Source organism: Lytechinus variegatus, chromosome 10 (assembly GCF_018143015.1).
Source record: "Lytechinus variegatus isolate NC3 chromosome 10, Lvar_3.0, whole genome shotgun sequence".
Taxonomy (NCBI): Eukaryota; Metazoa; Echinodermata; class Echinoidea; order Temnopleuroida; family Toxopneustidae; genus Lytechinus; species Lytechinus variegatus.
In genome coordinates this window covers 22951156-22966144 of record NC_054749.1, presented here as the reverse complement: position 1 = coordinate 22966144, position 14989 = coordinate 22951156, and the positions used below count along the sequence as shown (strand labels likewise).

The 14989-nt window shown below is 35.2% G+C and overlaps 1 protein-coding gene across 1 annotated transcript; it reads right to left on the bottom strand.

The window, feature by feature from the left end:
* Positions 1 to 5189: 5189 nt before the first annotated feature.
* On the bottom strand, positions 5190 to 14424 carry LOC121422471. The gene is made up of 2 exons (XM_041617540.1): positions 14051 to 14424; positions 5190 to 6232 (listed from the first exon to the last, which is right to left on the bottom strand). The coding sequence occupies exon 2, from the start codon at positions 6147 to 6149 to the stop codon at positions 5196 to 5198; it is 954 nt and encodes a 317-aa protein (XP_041473474.1). The 5' UTR covers positions 6150 to 6232; positions 14051 to 14424; the 3' UTR covers positions 5190 to 5195.
* Positions 14425 to 14989: the final 565 nt, after the last annotated feature.

The following is a 14989-nucleotide window of genomic DNA, read 5'->3' as shown; positions in this document are numbered from 1 at the left end:
CAAACTGGTATTCAAACTGACTCAATAGCCCTAATTATTTCTTATTCACCTCAAAGATTACATGACTAAGATCAAGAGGTGTTTCTTTACAAGGTATTATCTCAGGCAAGAAAGTGACGCTCAAATTAGAAACTCTAAGGAGGCTTTAATCAAAGGTAAGTGATTATTCAAGTTCAAAATAATATGAGAAGGAGATGAGGTCGGCGTGCCGGATAAGTATCACCATTTTAAAATACTTACCATTCAATTTTTAAATAGCAAACTAAAATAGTGTCAAATGTAACGTGATTAATTTTGGAATCTTTTGCAAAAGAGGAGCCACATAAAATCTATATTGGTAATTTTTCAATACTTTGGATATCAATTAAGGGAATGTGTTAACTCTTTATTTCCTGCAATTAGGAAGGGGGCATTGGCGTATCCATTGCTCATATTGTCAAATACTTATTTTAATTGAAAAGACACCAGTATTTTTAATGTGTATCCATTTCTTGTCAATTCATACGCTATTCAAAACGTGTGAAAGTACGTTTTGTGGGTCAGGAGGCATAAATCAGACTTCCTATATACTGTTTGAAACGTTACATAAACAGCAACTTATTTTGGTCTTGCTCTACTTATCACCATGGAGTTAGAGGTAAGGCCTTGGAGTGGTTCAGGAGCTACCTTACTGATAGGACCCAATTCCACTACCAGATTCTTGGGTGTCCTTATTGACAACAAATCACCATGGAAGCCTCGTAGTATATGTAAAACAATATCTAGAAACATCGGAATTATTAATAAACTCAAACATGTTCTCTCTTCTCGCACTTTGTTAACATTATACACCCTTATTCTACCATAAAGAATAATTGCCTGGGGATGTGCAGTACAAACACAACTAAATGGAATATTACTTCTCCAGAAATAAGCTCTGAGAATAATTTTTCAAACACACTTTAGATCACATACTGATATCTTATTTTTTCTCAAAGTAAGTGACATATCTTTTCGAACTTAGTCAATTTATGTTCAAATCTACCCAACAAGGCAACGACAACATTATCACCTTCCTTTTACAAGAACTTTATTTGCAAAGAATTAATTTGCCTTCTCCGGGCCTGCCTACTGGAACTCAATGCTTCAAGATTTTAAAGAATCCCCTATTACAAATATTTCTAAACGCAAACTGAAAAAATGTGAATTTTGCAATACTCGTTGCAAATAGGTCTGATTTAATTATACTCGGCTTTTGTGTATATGTGTATTATATGCGCTCATATTATATACATATACATGTATATTATTTGTTATTACTTTTTTTCTTCTTAAAATTGCAATTAGCCAAAGTACCTGCTCCTGCTGCCCGCTTTCTTTCTACGTAATCTACACTGCACTTCTCTGTCCCTCCCCTCTTCTCCCCCTCACCCCCCCCTCTCTTCCTAATGTTTTAAAACAAAATATTTCTCACACGATCCATCAGTTACTTTTTTTGTAAAGTGCACAATAATTTGTTGTATTCATTATTAAACAAAGATTCTATATATCTTTACGACCCAATATTTCTTTGTTGTAATTTTGTAATGAAACTAAGTTAGGGGCTTGCCTTTTGTACAAGCTTTGCTTTTTTCGGCAAGACCCTCCGTTTTACTTTTGAATACAAATGCATCTTGGGTAACTTTGTTTATTGAATTGCGTTCCTTAAATCTAAGATTATGTTATACATATTTTATTATGTCTTGCAGTATTTTCAACCTTGTTGTGTTTTATTTATCATAATTGTATGCAATTATTTTGAAACGGAAATCAATAAATCAAATCAAATCAACCCTTCGAAACGCCCATCCCCGTACGACATTGTCTGTCTAAATGGATGTAAATGCATTTTTTCGGGATTACCCCGTGTACATCAAACATGCTGTCGAGGAGGGCGTAATGTACTCAAACCAAATGGAGTAATTGATCGTGGAGTTTGTATGTTTATACCGACTTTTTTTTTGCCCGACTGCTAAGAAAGCACGAATGCATGTGAGCAAGCAACCAGGGGACCAACGGCTTAAGGTCCTCTCCGAGGGACCTGGTAATGAGGATAAATGCCTTACCAAAGGGCACAAGCGCACCATTTGGAAATCGAACCCGGGTCACCGGAATCCGAAACCCCCGCTCTACCGACTGAGCCATTTCCATATAAAAAAGTAAAATATATACATGTTCAAATTTAACAAAATCGTATAAATCATATAAAAACAGCAACAAAGCCACCACCACCATCATCATAATCATCATCATCATTATTATTATCATCATCATCCTCTTCATCATTGTCATCATCATCATCACCATTATCATCTTCGTGATCACCATCATTATCATCATCATCATCATCACCATCATTATCATCATCATCATCATCATCACCATTATCATCATCATCACCATTATCATCTTCGTGATCATCATCATCACCATCATCATCTTCGTGATCATCATCATCACCATCATCATCTTCGTGATCATCATCATCACCATCATTATCATCCTCACCATCATCCTCACCATCATCATCACCATCATCATCACCATCATTATCATCCTCACCATCATCATCACCATCATTATCATCCTCACCATCATCATCACCATCATTATCATCCTCACCGTCATCCTCACCATCATCATCACCATCATTATCATCCTCACCATCATCCTCGCCATCATCATCACCATCACCATGCACCACCACCAATACCATCATCACGATTTCTGTTAAGGAGTGGAGAAATTTTTAGATTGAACATTCTTGCCTCCACCATTTGCAGTCAATACCATCATCATAAAAATCATCGCTATTCACCCCCCCCCCAAAAAAAAAAAAAATAATAATAATAATTCACAAGATAACCTGATAAACGCCATCATGTATAAGTCTTCGCTTCTTTGACCAGGCACACGGTTATGAATAATACAGACCCGCATATTAACTCAGCATTATCGGTGTAATTTAATACCTTATATACCAGGATCGTAAGAGTGAATATCAATTTCACAAAGTCTCTCATTTACATTTAACAATAACAAAAATAAACAATTAATTCAGTGTCGATAAATGGCACTGGTAAATCGTAGAGTACATACAGTAACCATGTACAGTACACAAAACTTTTACAGGAGAATATTCATGAGCATGGTTATAAATTGACTTTACTTCACACAATATTCAAGTAAAACTTACCATTTTAACATATTAAAATTAAGTGAACTTGAATTTCTCTGATGAAATGTCTTACACAATACTCCCTGATCATGATCGCATTAAGCATTAAAGAATGATAGTTCTATCGTAGTAGTTCGACACAAAGTGACATGACTATAATAGCCTGAAATGGTTTTAAACGATTTAAATCCTTACGATGTCCGAGGCAAGATCGGCAGTGAATTTCTCAAATACCCGATTTTTATTGTATGTATCATTTATGATGCACGTGAGTATGTTAATTATTTAGAGCAATCAGTTTGCACTGTTTTAGAGAATGTACATTTATATTTCTAAGTTGTTTGTATCTATTATACTCATTCAGAAAGGGTGTAATCAATCAGTTTATATTATTTGAGCTTAATACATGCCTTGCTTGGTTAGGGTTATTTAATTATATTCAAAATTATCTTTCTCGTGATAACATGTGGTAAGGTCCATTTTTGTAAAGATTAAATAGTCGGTGAAGAGACCGTTAATACAGTCGTTTATTCTCAAAGTGAAACATCGAATGATTTGTCAATGTCAGGTTATTTAGCAACTTTTCAATATTGACCTAATTCCACGTTTCACAGCCAAGCATCTCCATCATGTCCGTGTAAAATGACAAGCATAACAATCCGATGCAGTTTCAAATGGAATGATAATCCTCCTCAAAAACCTAAGCATGTATATGTTAATTAATATTAAAACAAATTAAGATTTGCAATACAAAAATGATGAGTTCATAATTTATGTTTTTCATAAAGAGCATTCCATAGCTGCGTATGTCTTTCCAAGTGGAATGATTTGGGGACTTTTTTCGATGACACCATGTCGGAAATTATACCCTGCATGAAAAAAGTTTCATTTTAAGAGCATATATTTTAATGATGATATTTTATCTTCTTTTAAAAATACACAATCCGATTCGGCTTCTCATCATACAATAATTGTTCCTAGGGTCATGCATAATCATACGAACAGTTTTATGAAACATGGTTCTAATCATAATGTTTATTTAAGGTATGTAACTATGATTTACGGTGCTGATGCACAAATTTAATGATTATGATTTGTGGAGGGTGGCACACCTACATTAAAAAAACATATATTATATATCCCAACACAATCCCAAAACATATACTCACACTTAAAACGGATAATTAAAATCACTATTGGGAATGAATATTTTGTCTTTCTGTGCAAGGAGTGGATGTCCTCCATAAATACAAATTTCGCGGATCATTATAATCCCTGAGATACCAGCGAAAACTCCAGCCATTCTCTTTTCTCTGACATCCCTTTTCTTGTTTTGACCCACAAAACCCCCAGATTATCAGATGATAATTCAAAGAGGGACTAAAAGCCAAATTTTCACTATCTATGCACTTTAAGTATACCCAAGAATGTACGTAAGTAAAAAAAATATATAGTTATCTTTTACATAATAGAATCAACAATTACTTAATAAGAAGGGCTTTTTAGAAATGCAATGATAATGTTCGAATAATATTAGATAAAGACATGTAGGATAATACACATTGACAGCGTTTGGTCGTCAAAACTTTCCCTGACGTAGCAAACATGATGATAGATAGGTAAGCGATGGAAACCAGGTTAAGACATTTATTCACACTCCATATAGATCAATGAGTGAAAAATAATTATTCAAATGTTTTTAGAATAAAGTAGGGAAAATATATATTTATTTCAGATTTCAGTCTTATGATCATTCAGACCAATATATATCGGATAACAAGTAAACTCCGCTTATACAATACTCATGTCATACAAAACTTGTCAACAAGACAACATTGCTTGATCCTGCGATGTCACTTCTTCATCCGTTTCAAGACAGTATTCTTTGCCGAGTTTACCTCGGATTGTCATGTGTTACATCATATTGTGACTGAGAGACTCGAATCAATAAAAAAAGCAGCAAATCTATGTTATTTCATAATGTTTTTTGTTGTTTTTACTATAAAGCCACAGACATACTACGTGGTAGCCCACTTAGAATGTTTTCGATACTCGGACCACCCTTTCCGTCATAACTCGCTGACAGTGACCGTTCAAGTCCTTTAAACCTCCCGTCGTAAACCGAGCGGTATTTCAAATAACGAGGTATGTGTTCTGATGATAGATTTAACATGCCGTTGTCACGGTTGTCTCGGCTATTCCGCCCTGGAGCGGTTGTCAGTCCCGCTCTCATTCCGACCGCGTCTGGTAAGCGATTTGTCCCATTACTGCGGCTTGTACCGCGTCGCGTATTGTTCGGAGGTACACTGGGCTGCCGGGTCTTTTCCGGCGGTTGAATCGCGGGGAACATCGTCGGATTTTGTGGTGCTCGCCGCCTGCCTCCTTCAAACCCACTTCGCTTCTTGCTCCTCGCGCTGAACGACGGTTCAGTTTTGTACAATGGATCGTCATAGGTTCCCGGTATAATTGGCTTGATTTCTTCCGGATCTGGCGCGCACGTCTGCAGTTCTTTCTTGCGTTGTTCACTGTATGTCTTACGAACCAGATCGCGGTAAGTTTCGAGTTTCTCGTTTAACCGACTCCGCTGATTCTTTCCCTTCTGTACAGCCGGCGAATTCGGATCCACAGTCTCTACGTTTCGGAGCAAGTCTTTCATAACACTAGTCTTGCATCTCTGCTTGTCCATGAACGCTTTCCTCTGCCATGCGACATGAACTATAAACTTATACCTCTCCTTGGATAAATCAAGCAATCTGCTTTCGAGGAGTCTTTGCTCTGTGATGTTGTCTTTGATCTGGGAGCCGATAATACGTCCCTGATCGCCACCCTCTTCATCATCGTCATCGTCAGTTCGTCTGCTAGGTTTTGCCCAGTCACGGATGTCTTTCCACACATCATCTCGACTTGATACCCGTGAAGGAGCGCTGACAGGTTTGGCCCTATCGTCATTCATGTTGTTCCTGTTTTTCTCTTGACCATGTGCATTAAGAATCGATCCTAGTATCTCGTCAGCCGTTGGACATCACCATAAAAACTCTGTAAAGACAAACATAAATAATGACGATAAAAAATGTGTATTCTAAATCCTTACAGTGTCAAGATTCACATTAAAGTGTCAATATCTTTCAAAGAAATTATTTGCATCCAAGTCATAATGAATGATGTTAAGGACATCAATATCTGCAATGAAAGAGAGCATGACGTGGTTGTTCATATTTCGTCACCCTCGCCGGTTGGCAGACGCGTAACTGTCTCGACATTTCTTTAGAGGGCGCTATACGAGAATCCGAACCGGAGCCACGCATTGAACCAATTCATTCACCTTAATACACAATCGCACTTTTCGTGTTTCGTTTATTTGTTTTCCGAATATCCTTTCACAGAGAAACAGTCAATCAAATTTTACCGAATAAAAAAATACAGACACGGAGAATTTGAGGAGAAACTGTTCTCGCCTTGATTCTGTTTCGTTGTACCTTTTTGTTGAATATAACAATAAAACAAATCGATGGAGCTGAAACACAATTAAAATAATTCTGTTTAATGGCATTTGATATGGATGACAGCCCACCGGCAACCCCCGCCGCGCAAAAACTGCCTCCCGCACAGCCCATCCATTTTTAAATACAATTATGGATGATTCATAATTGTATTTCAAAGCACAGTTTTAGCATACATAACCTAATAAAGAGTTACCCTTTTAACACATCCAGTGAATATCAAACACACACTTTGGCCATTATGTGATGGATACACTTTTAAGAACCTGATATTAAAAATATAAATATTAAGAAATCTGATATTCATGACTATTTCATACAATGATTATTAACAATTTAGAACTGGGCTGAATCTGACGGATGTCAAAAAAAGAAGAATTTTCTTTAAAAATCAGTCAATAGAAAAAAAAAACATTGGTAAAGACGCTAATTTAGTAAGATTAGAAGGTTGTAATCGTATTTCCATCAATTTGACTTCATTCACATTTTACCAAAGCTTTGGTGCCAATCGTGCCAATAATATTAGTTTTGAAAATAGTTTGAAAAGTTTGAACCATGATCAAAGTTACTAGACTTGAGTTTAAGAATATGAGCCTTATAATAGCAGTATAAAATGCGGACAGAGTTTTTCAAAATATGAATCAGGATGGATTCTGGTCAAATTCAACTTTCCCTGAGGAATAAAATCCGGTAAAAGAGCAAAAAATACTCGGTCTTTCCTTGATATTTCATGTGTCAAAGTTTCAGGGACCTTCATATATCAGCATGTCAGTCTGTCTGTCACTGAGAAGTGTATATTGCAACATAAAAATATAATTCAGGGATCGTATACATGAGACTACAAAGGTGACAAAGTTCATCGGGTTACGTGTCTCTCGAAAAATCACAGGCTTCCTGTTGCCATGTCTACGAAATGGTGTCGATATCAATTCTCGATTTGTTTTCAGTATGTTTACTTCAGACTAAATTTGAACGCAATACAGTGTTTTATAGATGTTTCATATCCAATCGTCATATTCACCTATTATATGGAGTAGAAGGGAAAAGTGGAATGAGAAGAAAAAGCGGAAGAAGAAGAAGAAAGAAGAAATAAGAAGAAGAAGAGAAGAAGAAGAAGAAAAGGAAGAAACAAGAAGAAGAAGAAGAAGTAGTAGTAGTAGTAGTATAGTAGTAGTAGTAGTAGTAGTAGTAGTAGTAGTAGTAGTAGTAGTAGTAGTAGTAGTAGTAGTAGTAGTAGTAGTAGTAGTAGTAGTAGTAGTAGTAGTAGTAGTAGTAGTAGTAGTAGTAGTAGAGAAAGAGAAGGAACAAAGCGGACGAGGACGACAATAAGAAAAAACTTGGATTTGAAAAGAGTGTGAACAGTATTTTTAAAACGTCTCTATACTAATGATAATAAGTATAATTATTGAACTATTTTTAGTAATATTTCCCCAAATAGATCCTGTCATTGTATCAAATTTCTTATACCATGTTAATTTGAACAAAAAATACATTTTGCCACAATACATCTTAACCCAACATGTTTTATGTTTTTCAATATTTACGCTAAATTGCCCCAAGCAGTGATGAGATCAAGACCATAACAAAGAACAAATTAATTATTGAATAATTTTAAAGGACACTCCTTTCTGAAGAGATGATTTATGTTCACACACTTTGAATCACTGCTTTATTTCTACCTTCATGGAAGTATGACGTAAGGGTTCTTCAGAAAGTATTTCACAAGCTTCAACAAATGAAAGTCTAACAAACCATTCTTCGAAACTGAGGATAAGTATGACCATAGGCATGATAGAGACAAAAGGGTGTCATTTGACAGGACGCCATGATGAAGCAATCTGTGAAGTCGACCACAAAAATATAGTGCTCTCCATGAAACATCCATCAAAAATATTCCCATAATTATAGAAACCACTACCATTGAAATTGACAAAGGAGGAACGATTGGTTTATTCCATCTCTCCTTCTCGTGTTCGATTTTCTAGGAAAGATAAATTTCATTAAAAATAACTTTACCGGCTTTATTGCACTGTCATGGTTCGCTGAACATTCAATATTCTTGAATATTAATATTTTTGCAGGTGGAGCAACGCTACCTTGTAAATCATGTTTCGCGATTCACCATCAATATAAAAGTGATGTTTGGAAATCAAGTAGAAAAAAACTGTTATTGCCTGTAATGTAGATCCCGAAGGGTAAGATATTAAAAACCTGATCACATATTTGTTGGTATCTGAAAAAGGGAGCCCTCGCCCCTCCCATAGACAATATTGAGGTTCTGATATAACATGTATAACTCAACAATGATAATTGGGGGAAAAGGTGTCAGAAATAATCAAAGCGTGAAAAGAAACCCCAATTTCCCCAAAGATCTGCCAAATCTTCCTCAAAGGACATCGACTGGCGAGTCAATTATCAATACTTTAATAACATACTGATTTCTTTATAAAGTCTTGTGTATATGAAATCGTTCCGCCAAACAGCTAATAGTTAAAATGAACATAAAGGGTTGACACTTCAGTCCTGTTTAGAGCTTCCCCTAACATCGGTCGAACATTGCTAAGGTTTCTGTTTTCCAATAACATGTCTGACCCCTCTCGCCGTCTTCAATTAATGTTCTCTTTAACACACCGACAAGAAAGAAAATTGTACAAAAAAAGGATCACCCCATGGGCAAGAATTGATTAGTTTGAGCTCGCTTTTTTACATATCTGTATTTTGTTCTGTTGAAAATGAAATAAAGCAAATCGAAAAAAGTATCTAGTATCAACATAACGAAACGCTTACTCGTTTCCTTCCTACCAAAGTTTAGCAATCCTTTGTTTTGTTTTAATTTCTTTTTTCTTTTTTTTCACTGACACTTATACTTTAATCATTCATGTATTATGAATTTTGATTTTATCATAATCCTGTTTGTATCATTAAAAATGCGTAATAACTAGCGCATTCGATTCAATAAAGATTAGTTTCATGGTGCTTGGGAAATGAGGGCACTTTTCTACACTGCCCCTACCCCCGTGATGTCTCACTAATAAAATATCATAATTAGCAATATCAAAGATGGAATAGGGCACTGATTAACATTTCTTTTCACAATATAGAAATACTACTAGGAAAAAATATAAACCTATTTCAGGTGGCTTTCTTAATTTTGATCAATTTTGGCCAACTTAAAATGATGTTAGGTAAAAGCAGGAACGTTTATCAGAAAATTCGAAAGCCATTTTAAAGACAAAAAATGCCACTAACCATTAAAAAAATGTACTTATCAGGTATGAAAAAGGGGTATTTTTAAAAAGAAGTACGATATTGCCGAGTAGGCGTCACCTGTCTGGATTGTAGCGAACATCATGTTGTGATTGAGATGAAATAATTTGCAAACAGCGAATTGGAGCCAATTGTGACCCATTAAACCCAACCAATTAAGAACCACCACTCTTTATTAAACGAAAAGCTTTCAGGAGGGTTTTTTTATGACGATGTATATCGATTTTAAGCAATAAAGTCTAACCAATACTGGAATAAAATGGGTCATTCTTCGGTGAGGTCGATCTATTGAAAATAGAGAAAGGAATTCAAAATGGCTGCTAAGTATCGAGGATGGCAACACCGTGACTGCTTGATGAGACAGTGAAAGCCCCTCGAGAAAAACATACACACGAGGAAAGTTACAAATCGATTAAATGAAGAAACAATGCACTTTGACCATCCTGATCGTTTCTGATATTACATAATATTCGGCCTAGCAAAACGTTATCAATCGATCACATTGAGAAATGTCGAAACAAACTGAAAATGAACTCATGAAATATTACATTTCGCCTTAGATTGCATTCTGTGTGCCGAATTATTATTTTTTTCTCATAAAAAACATTGCTGTTGGTTTTTTTCTTTGTCTTCGTAGTTTTAGTCAACTTGGAGTTGTAGTGGTGTTGGTAAGGTCGACTGTTGTATATTGTAATGGTATTTTAAAAATTGAATAGAAATTATTTTAAAATGGTGATATTTATGCGGTACGCCGACCTCATCTCCTCATATTATTTTGAACTTGAATAATCACTTATCCTTTGATTAAAGCCTCCTCAGGGTTTCTAATTTGAGCATCACTTTCTTGCCTAAGATAATACCTTGTAAAGAAACACCTCTTGATCTTAATCATGTAATCTTTTAAGGTGAATAAGAAATAATTAGGGCTATTGAGTCAGTTTGAATACCAGTTTGCCAACCCAAGATTCTTTTTCAAGCCAAAGTACCTGTACTTGGAATTAAGCCCGGTAAACAAAAATAAGCTTACGAACTTGGTCCCAAAATAGAATTTTTAATTGAAAAAGATTTAACCCAAGTTAAGACTTGGCCATAAGGGGGCACTCAGTACATCGTGGTGATAAAGAAATAATTAAGGCTTTTGAATCAGTTTGAATGCCACTTTTTTCAAGCTATTGGTTCATTTGAAGACATTGGATTAGGCTCGGAAAACAGGGATAAGCTTTGAAAATCAGTACGAACTTGGTCCCAAAATAGATTTTTTTTCTTTACTGAAAAAGACACATGCAACAGACTTGACCATAAGGGGGCATTCAGATTATCGTGGTGTTATAGAAATAATTAGGGTTTTTAATCAGTTTGAATGCCACTTTTTAACTTATTGATTCATTTCAAGACAAAGTACCTGTACTTTGGATTAGGCTCCGAAAACCAGATTAAGCTTTAAAAAGCAATACGAACTTGGTCCCAAGATAGATTTTTTTTTTAAAAACACACATCACAAATCATCAAGGGGGCATTCAGAATATCGCGTTGTTATAGAAATAATTAGGGCTTTTGAATCAGTTTGAATGCCAATTTGATAACCTATTGATTTATTTCAAGACAATGTACCTGTATATACTTTGGATTAGGCTCGGAAACCAGATTAAGCTTTAAAAAGCAATACGAACTTGGTCCCAAAATAGATTTTTCTTTTGATTGAAAAAGTCTTTACCCAAGTTAAGACTTTACCATCAAGGGGCACTCAAGTATACCGTGGTGTTATAGAAATAATTAGGGCTTTTGAATCTTTGTGAGTTTGAATTCCAGTTTGCTACGTAACCCTTTCATTTATTTCAAGACAAAGTACCCCAATACCTGTACTTGGAAAGTAGGCTATCCGAAAACAGAATTAAGCTTTAAAAAGATATACGAACTTGGTCTCAAAATAGAATTGTTAAATTGAAAAAGACTTAACCAATGTTAAGAGTAGACTTGATCATAAGGGGGCACTCAAGTATATCGTTGAGCACAATGTGCCAACAAAACAAAGCACCCCCTCTTCCCGTACATGGCATTAAAAAAATTATGATTATGATGAACTGAGTTGAATTTGTTGGAACATCATCGGCATCTGCCAATATTCTGTTCAAAACAAAAATACAAAGCAGCGAAAACATGTGAGAAAAAGCAAAATAACAAGGTAAAACAATATTGAAAAGTTTTACGGTAAGGTAAAACAATTTATAACAAAATAATTATTACATTTTGAATGGGTAAGATGCGATATGCGCGTAGCTCATTAAGGATGTGGAAAAGTACGTTAGTATACTGGAATATATTCACTTTTGTTTAGGAAGTTTAATCAATAATCTTTACATGTATTAGTTATAATTTTCTATTCCATCATTGTGTAAAGCGCTGTGAAACGATGATATATTGTAAGAGCACTATATAAATGAACATTATATTATGCATATTGGGCTGGACTGTAATAGCGATCTGATATTTCTTGATAAACGGTATGGTTAATCGAGCTAACTCACACTGCCTTTCTTTGAGGGGTGAAATACGTTCATATCATTTTGCAAAGGAAAAAATAATATATGAATCTAGGGGTGGTTTCAAAAACTTGTGTAATTTGTTCATCATTATCATTATTGTGGTTGGTGTTATATTTCATCTCAATTTGTGTTGCTTGGCGTTGACATTGTCTCCTAAAAAGTAAAACAAAGGGGCCAGCCTTGTGGTCTGACGGGTGTCTAGCGATATAGTTTTGTACCCCCCCTCCCACACACACACACACCCAAAGCAAAGTATCATTCAAGAACACGGAAGAAATCATTCAATAACAAATTTCTAGTTTGATATAGAAAAATCTTAAAATCAAACATAATTATCACCGTACTGGGGTGACGTGACATCCAAGTCAATAAATGGATTCACCGACAAGCGGGATTCAGGTCTCGATATTTTCACTTCCGAATTGCAAGCCCTTTACAAATTCATTTCCATTTTTCTGTCGTCCATTTTGAGACGTACATTTTTTTAGTAATCTTTTATTCTATTCTCTCATAAAACAAAATTGAACATAGTAAAATATAACATTCATGATCATAAATTAAAAATCCATAATTACAAAGTTTGATTTGAACGCACAAATATCGTGATTACATTTGAAAATTCTTAACAAAAATGAAGTTAAACAATGTCATAAATCAATTCTAAATCTATTTAATTTGTTGTCAAAATATATGATATACATTCTTTTCTCTTACATTTTGATACATACATATGTCTAATTGAAAAAAAGTACAACCTAAAATCAAATTATTCACCATTTCTTGATGGTTGTATCACAAAAAAAACTCTGTAAAGAAACCTGAAAGTTGAGAGATTTATGAGAGAAGATTTACTGTTGATAATCACATACATGTATGTGATTATCGATAAGTCTATATTGTAAATTGATTATGACATGTTCCATTTTATGATATTATGAATTGGAATTCGTGATATTAGAATTCCAATTACAAGGTCGATGTGAAAATTGTATGATTAAAAAAAATATCCCAACTTAATTGTGATGCTAATGGGGCTGTATATATGGTGACCAGAATAAACCGAACTGAATTTCAATGATTATGAAACAATCTTCCAATAATTGTTTTTAATTATGTGCACCTTAAAATGTTTATCATAAATTTTCGGGGTTTTGTATAGGTATTTGACAATTTTTTTTAGGCGACTGCTTGAAGGAGGTCACTAATGCAAAACCCCTTTCCTTCTTGATTGAAGAAAATATATTGTCATTAAATACCATCAGTTGTCATATTTTGCATTTTCTTCTATTAACAAATTATCACTCTTCTGTTTTCTCTTTAGTATTATTTTGATAACTGATTTAACTTTCTCAATGACATTTCATAAATTGCTGGTCCTGTTATATCACCACGATCCTTTACAAAGTTTGAGTCATTTATTACATTATTTTTCTTCCTTTTTTGCTTTTAAAATTTATGCAATTTATAAGGCGAAAGAAAACAATAATGAAAGACTGTTTCAATTTTTGAGGTTAATATCGGGGTTAATATGCTGGGTAACTCACCGATTTCAGTGTCGTTGAGCCGCATTGAACGATTTTCGTCACCTAAAACTTGACCGCATTTCAAAGATTTCTGCTCTCATATTAAAGTCAGTACCAAGATGTGATGAGATTTCGAGATTTGATGAAATAATCTATGCTTGCGAGAAGAATGAATCAATTCCGTCTGCTAGCTGCCATCTCCTTGAATTCACAAACACCTTTGATCGTACTCAAGTTGTCGGGGTCTATAGTCACTCAGAGGAATTAAAAACCTCTTTCATCGGCCGGTTTACGGTTCCGCAGGCGAATAAAGTTATTCCAAACAAATATTGTGTATAGGGGTCCCGAGAACTCTGCACTTTGTATCGATTTATCATGACCATTGAAAGGAGTAGAAAAGACACGATGATAAAGAAAGAAGAAAAGAGCTGTTTGGATGAAAAGATTTCGGAGTTGTTAGTGGTGGGGGCTGTTTTTGTTCGCGCGCACTGCTGCGGTACAGCCAGGCGACACGGGGGTGATGAGGGAACGGAGGGCGGGGGATCGCCGTCGATTATTTAGATCCGCTGCTGTTGCTAGGCAACAAGACTTGATTTGAGGGTCGAGGGCACGGGGCCCTGATTCGCGCAGGATCGTGAAGGTTAAGTGAGGTGAAAGGTCATAAGGTCAGGATGTGACGTCTGAGAAAGACAACTGAACTTGACAGCATGAACAAACTAAGAAAAGTGAGAAATATATATAATGCTACTCGAAATCATGGATTCTCGATTGTATGATGACATTGATAGAGGTTTGATTTAGACACCGGTGAAAACTGAGGGAATAAAGATGAATAAATGTGAGAGTCGAAACCCGTTTTCCTCGGAAGATAATCTTGTCAATTATGTTTGTTTAATGGATATACCCTTCATAATCATAGGCATGTAAAGTACACGCTAAAAGTACATCTTAGATTTAGTT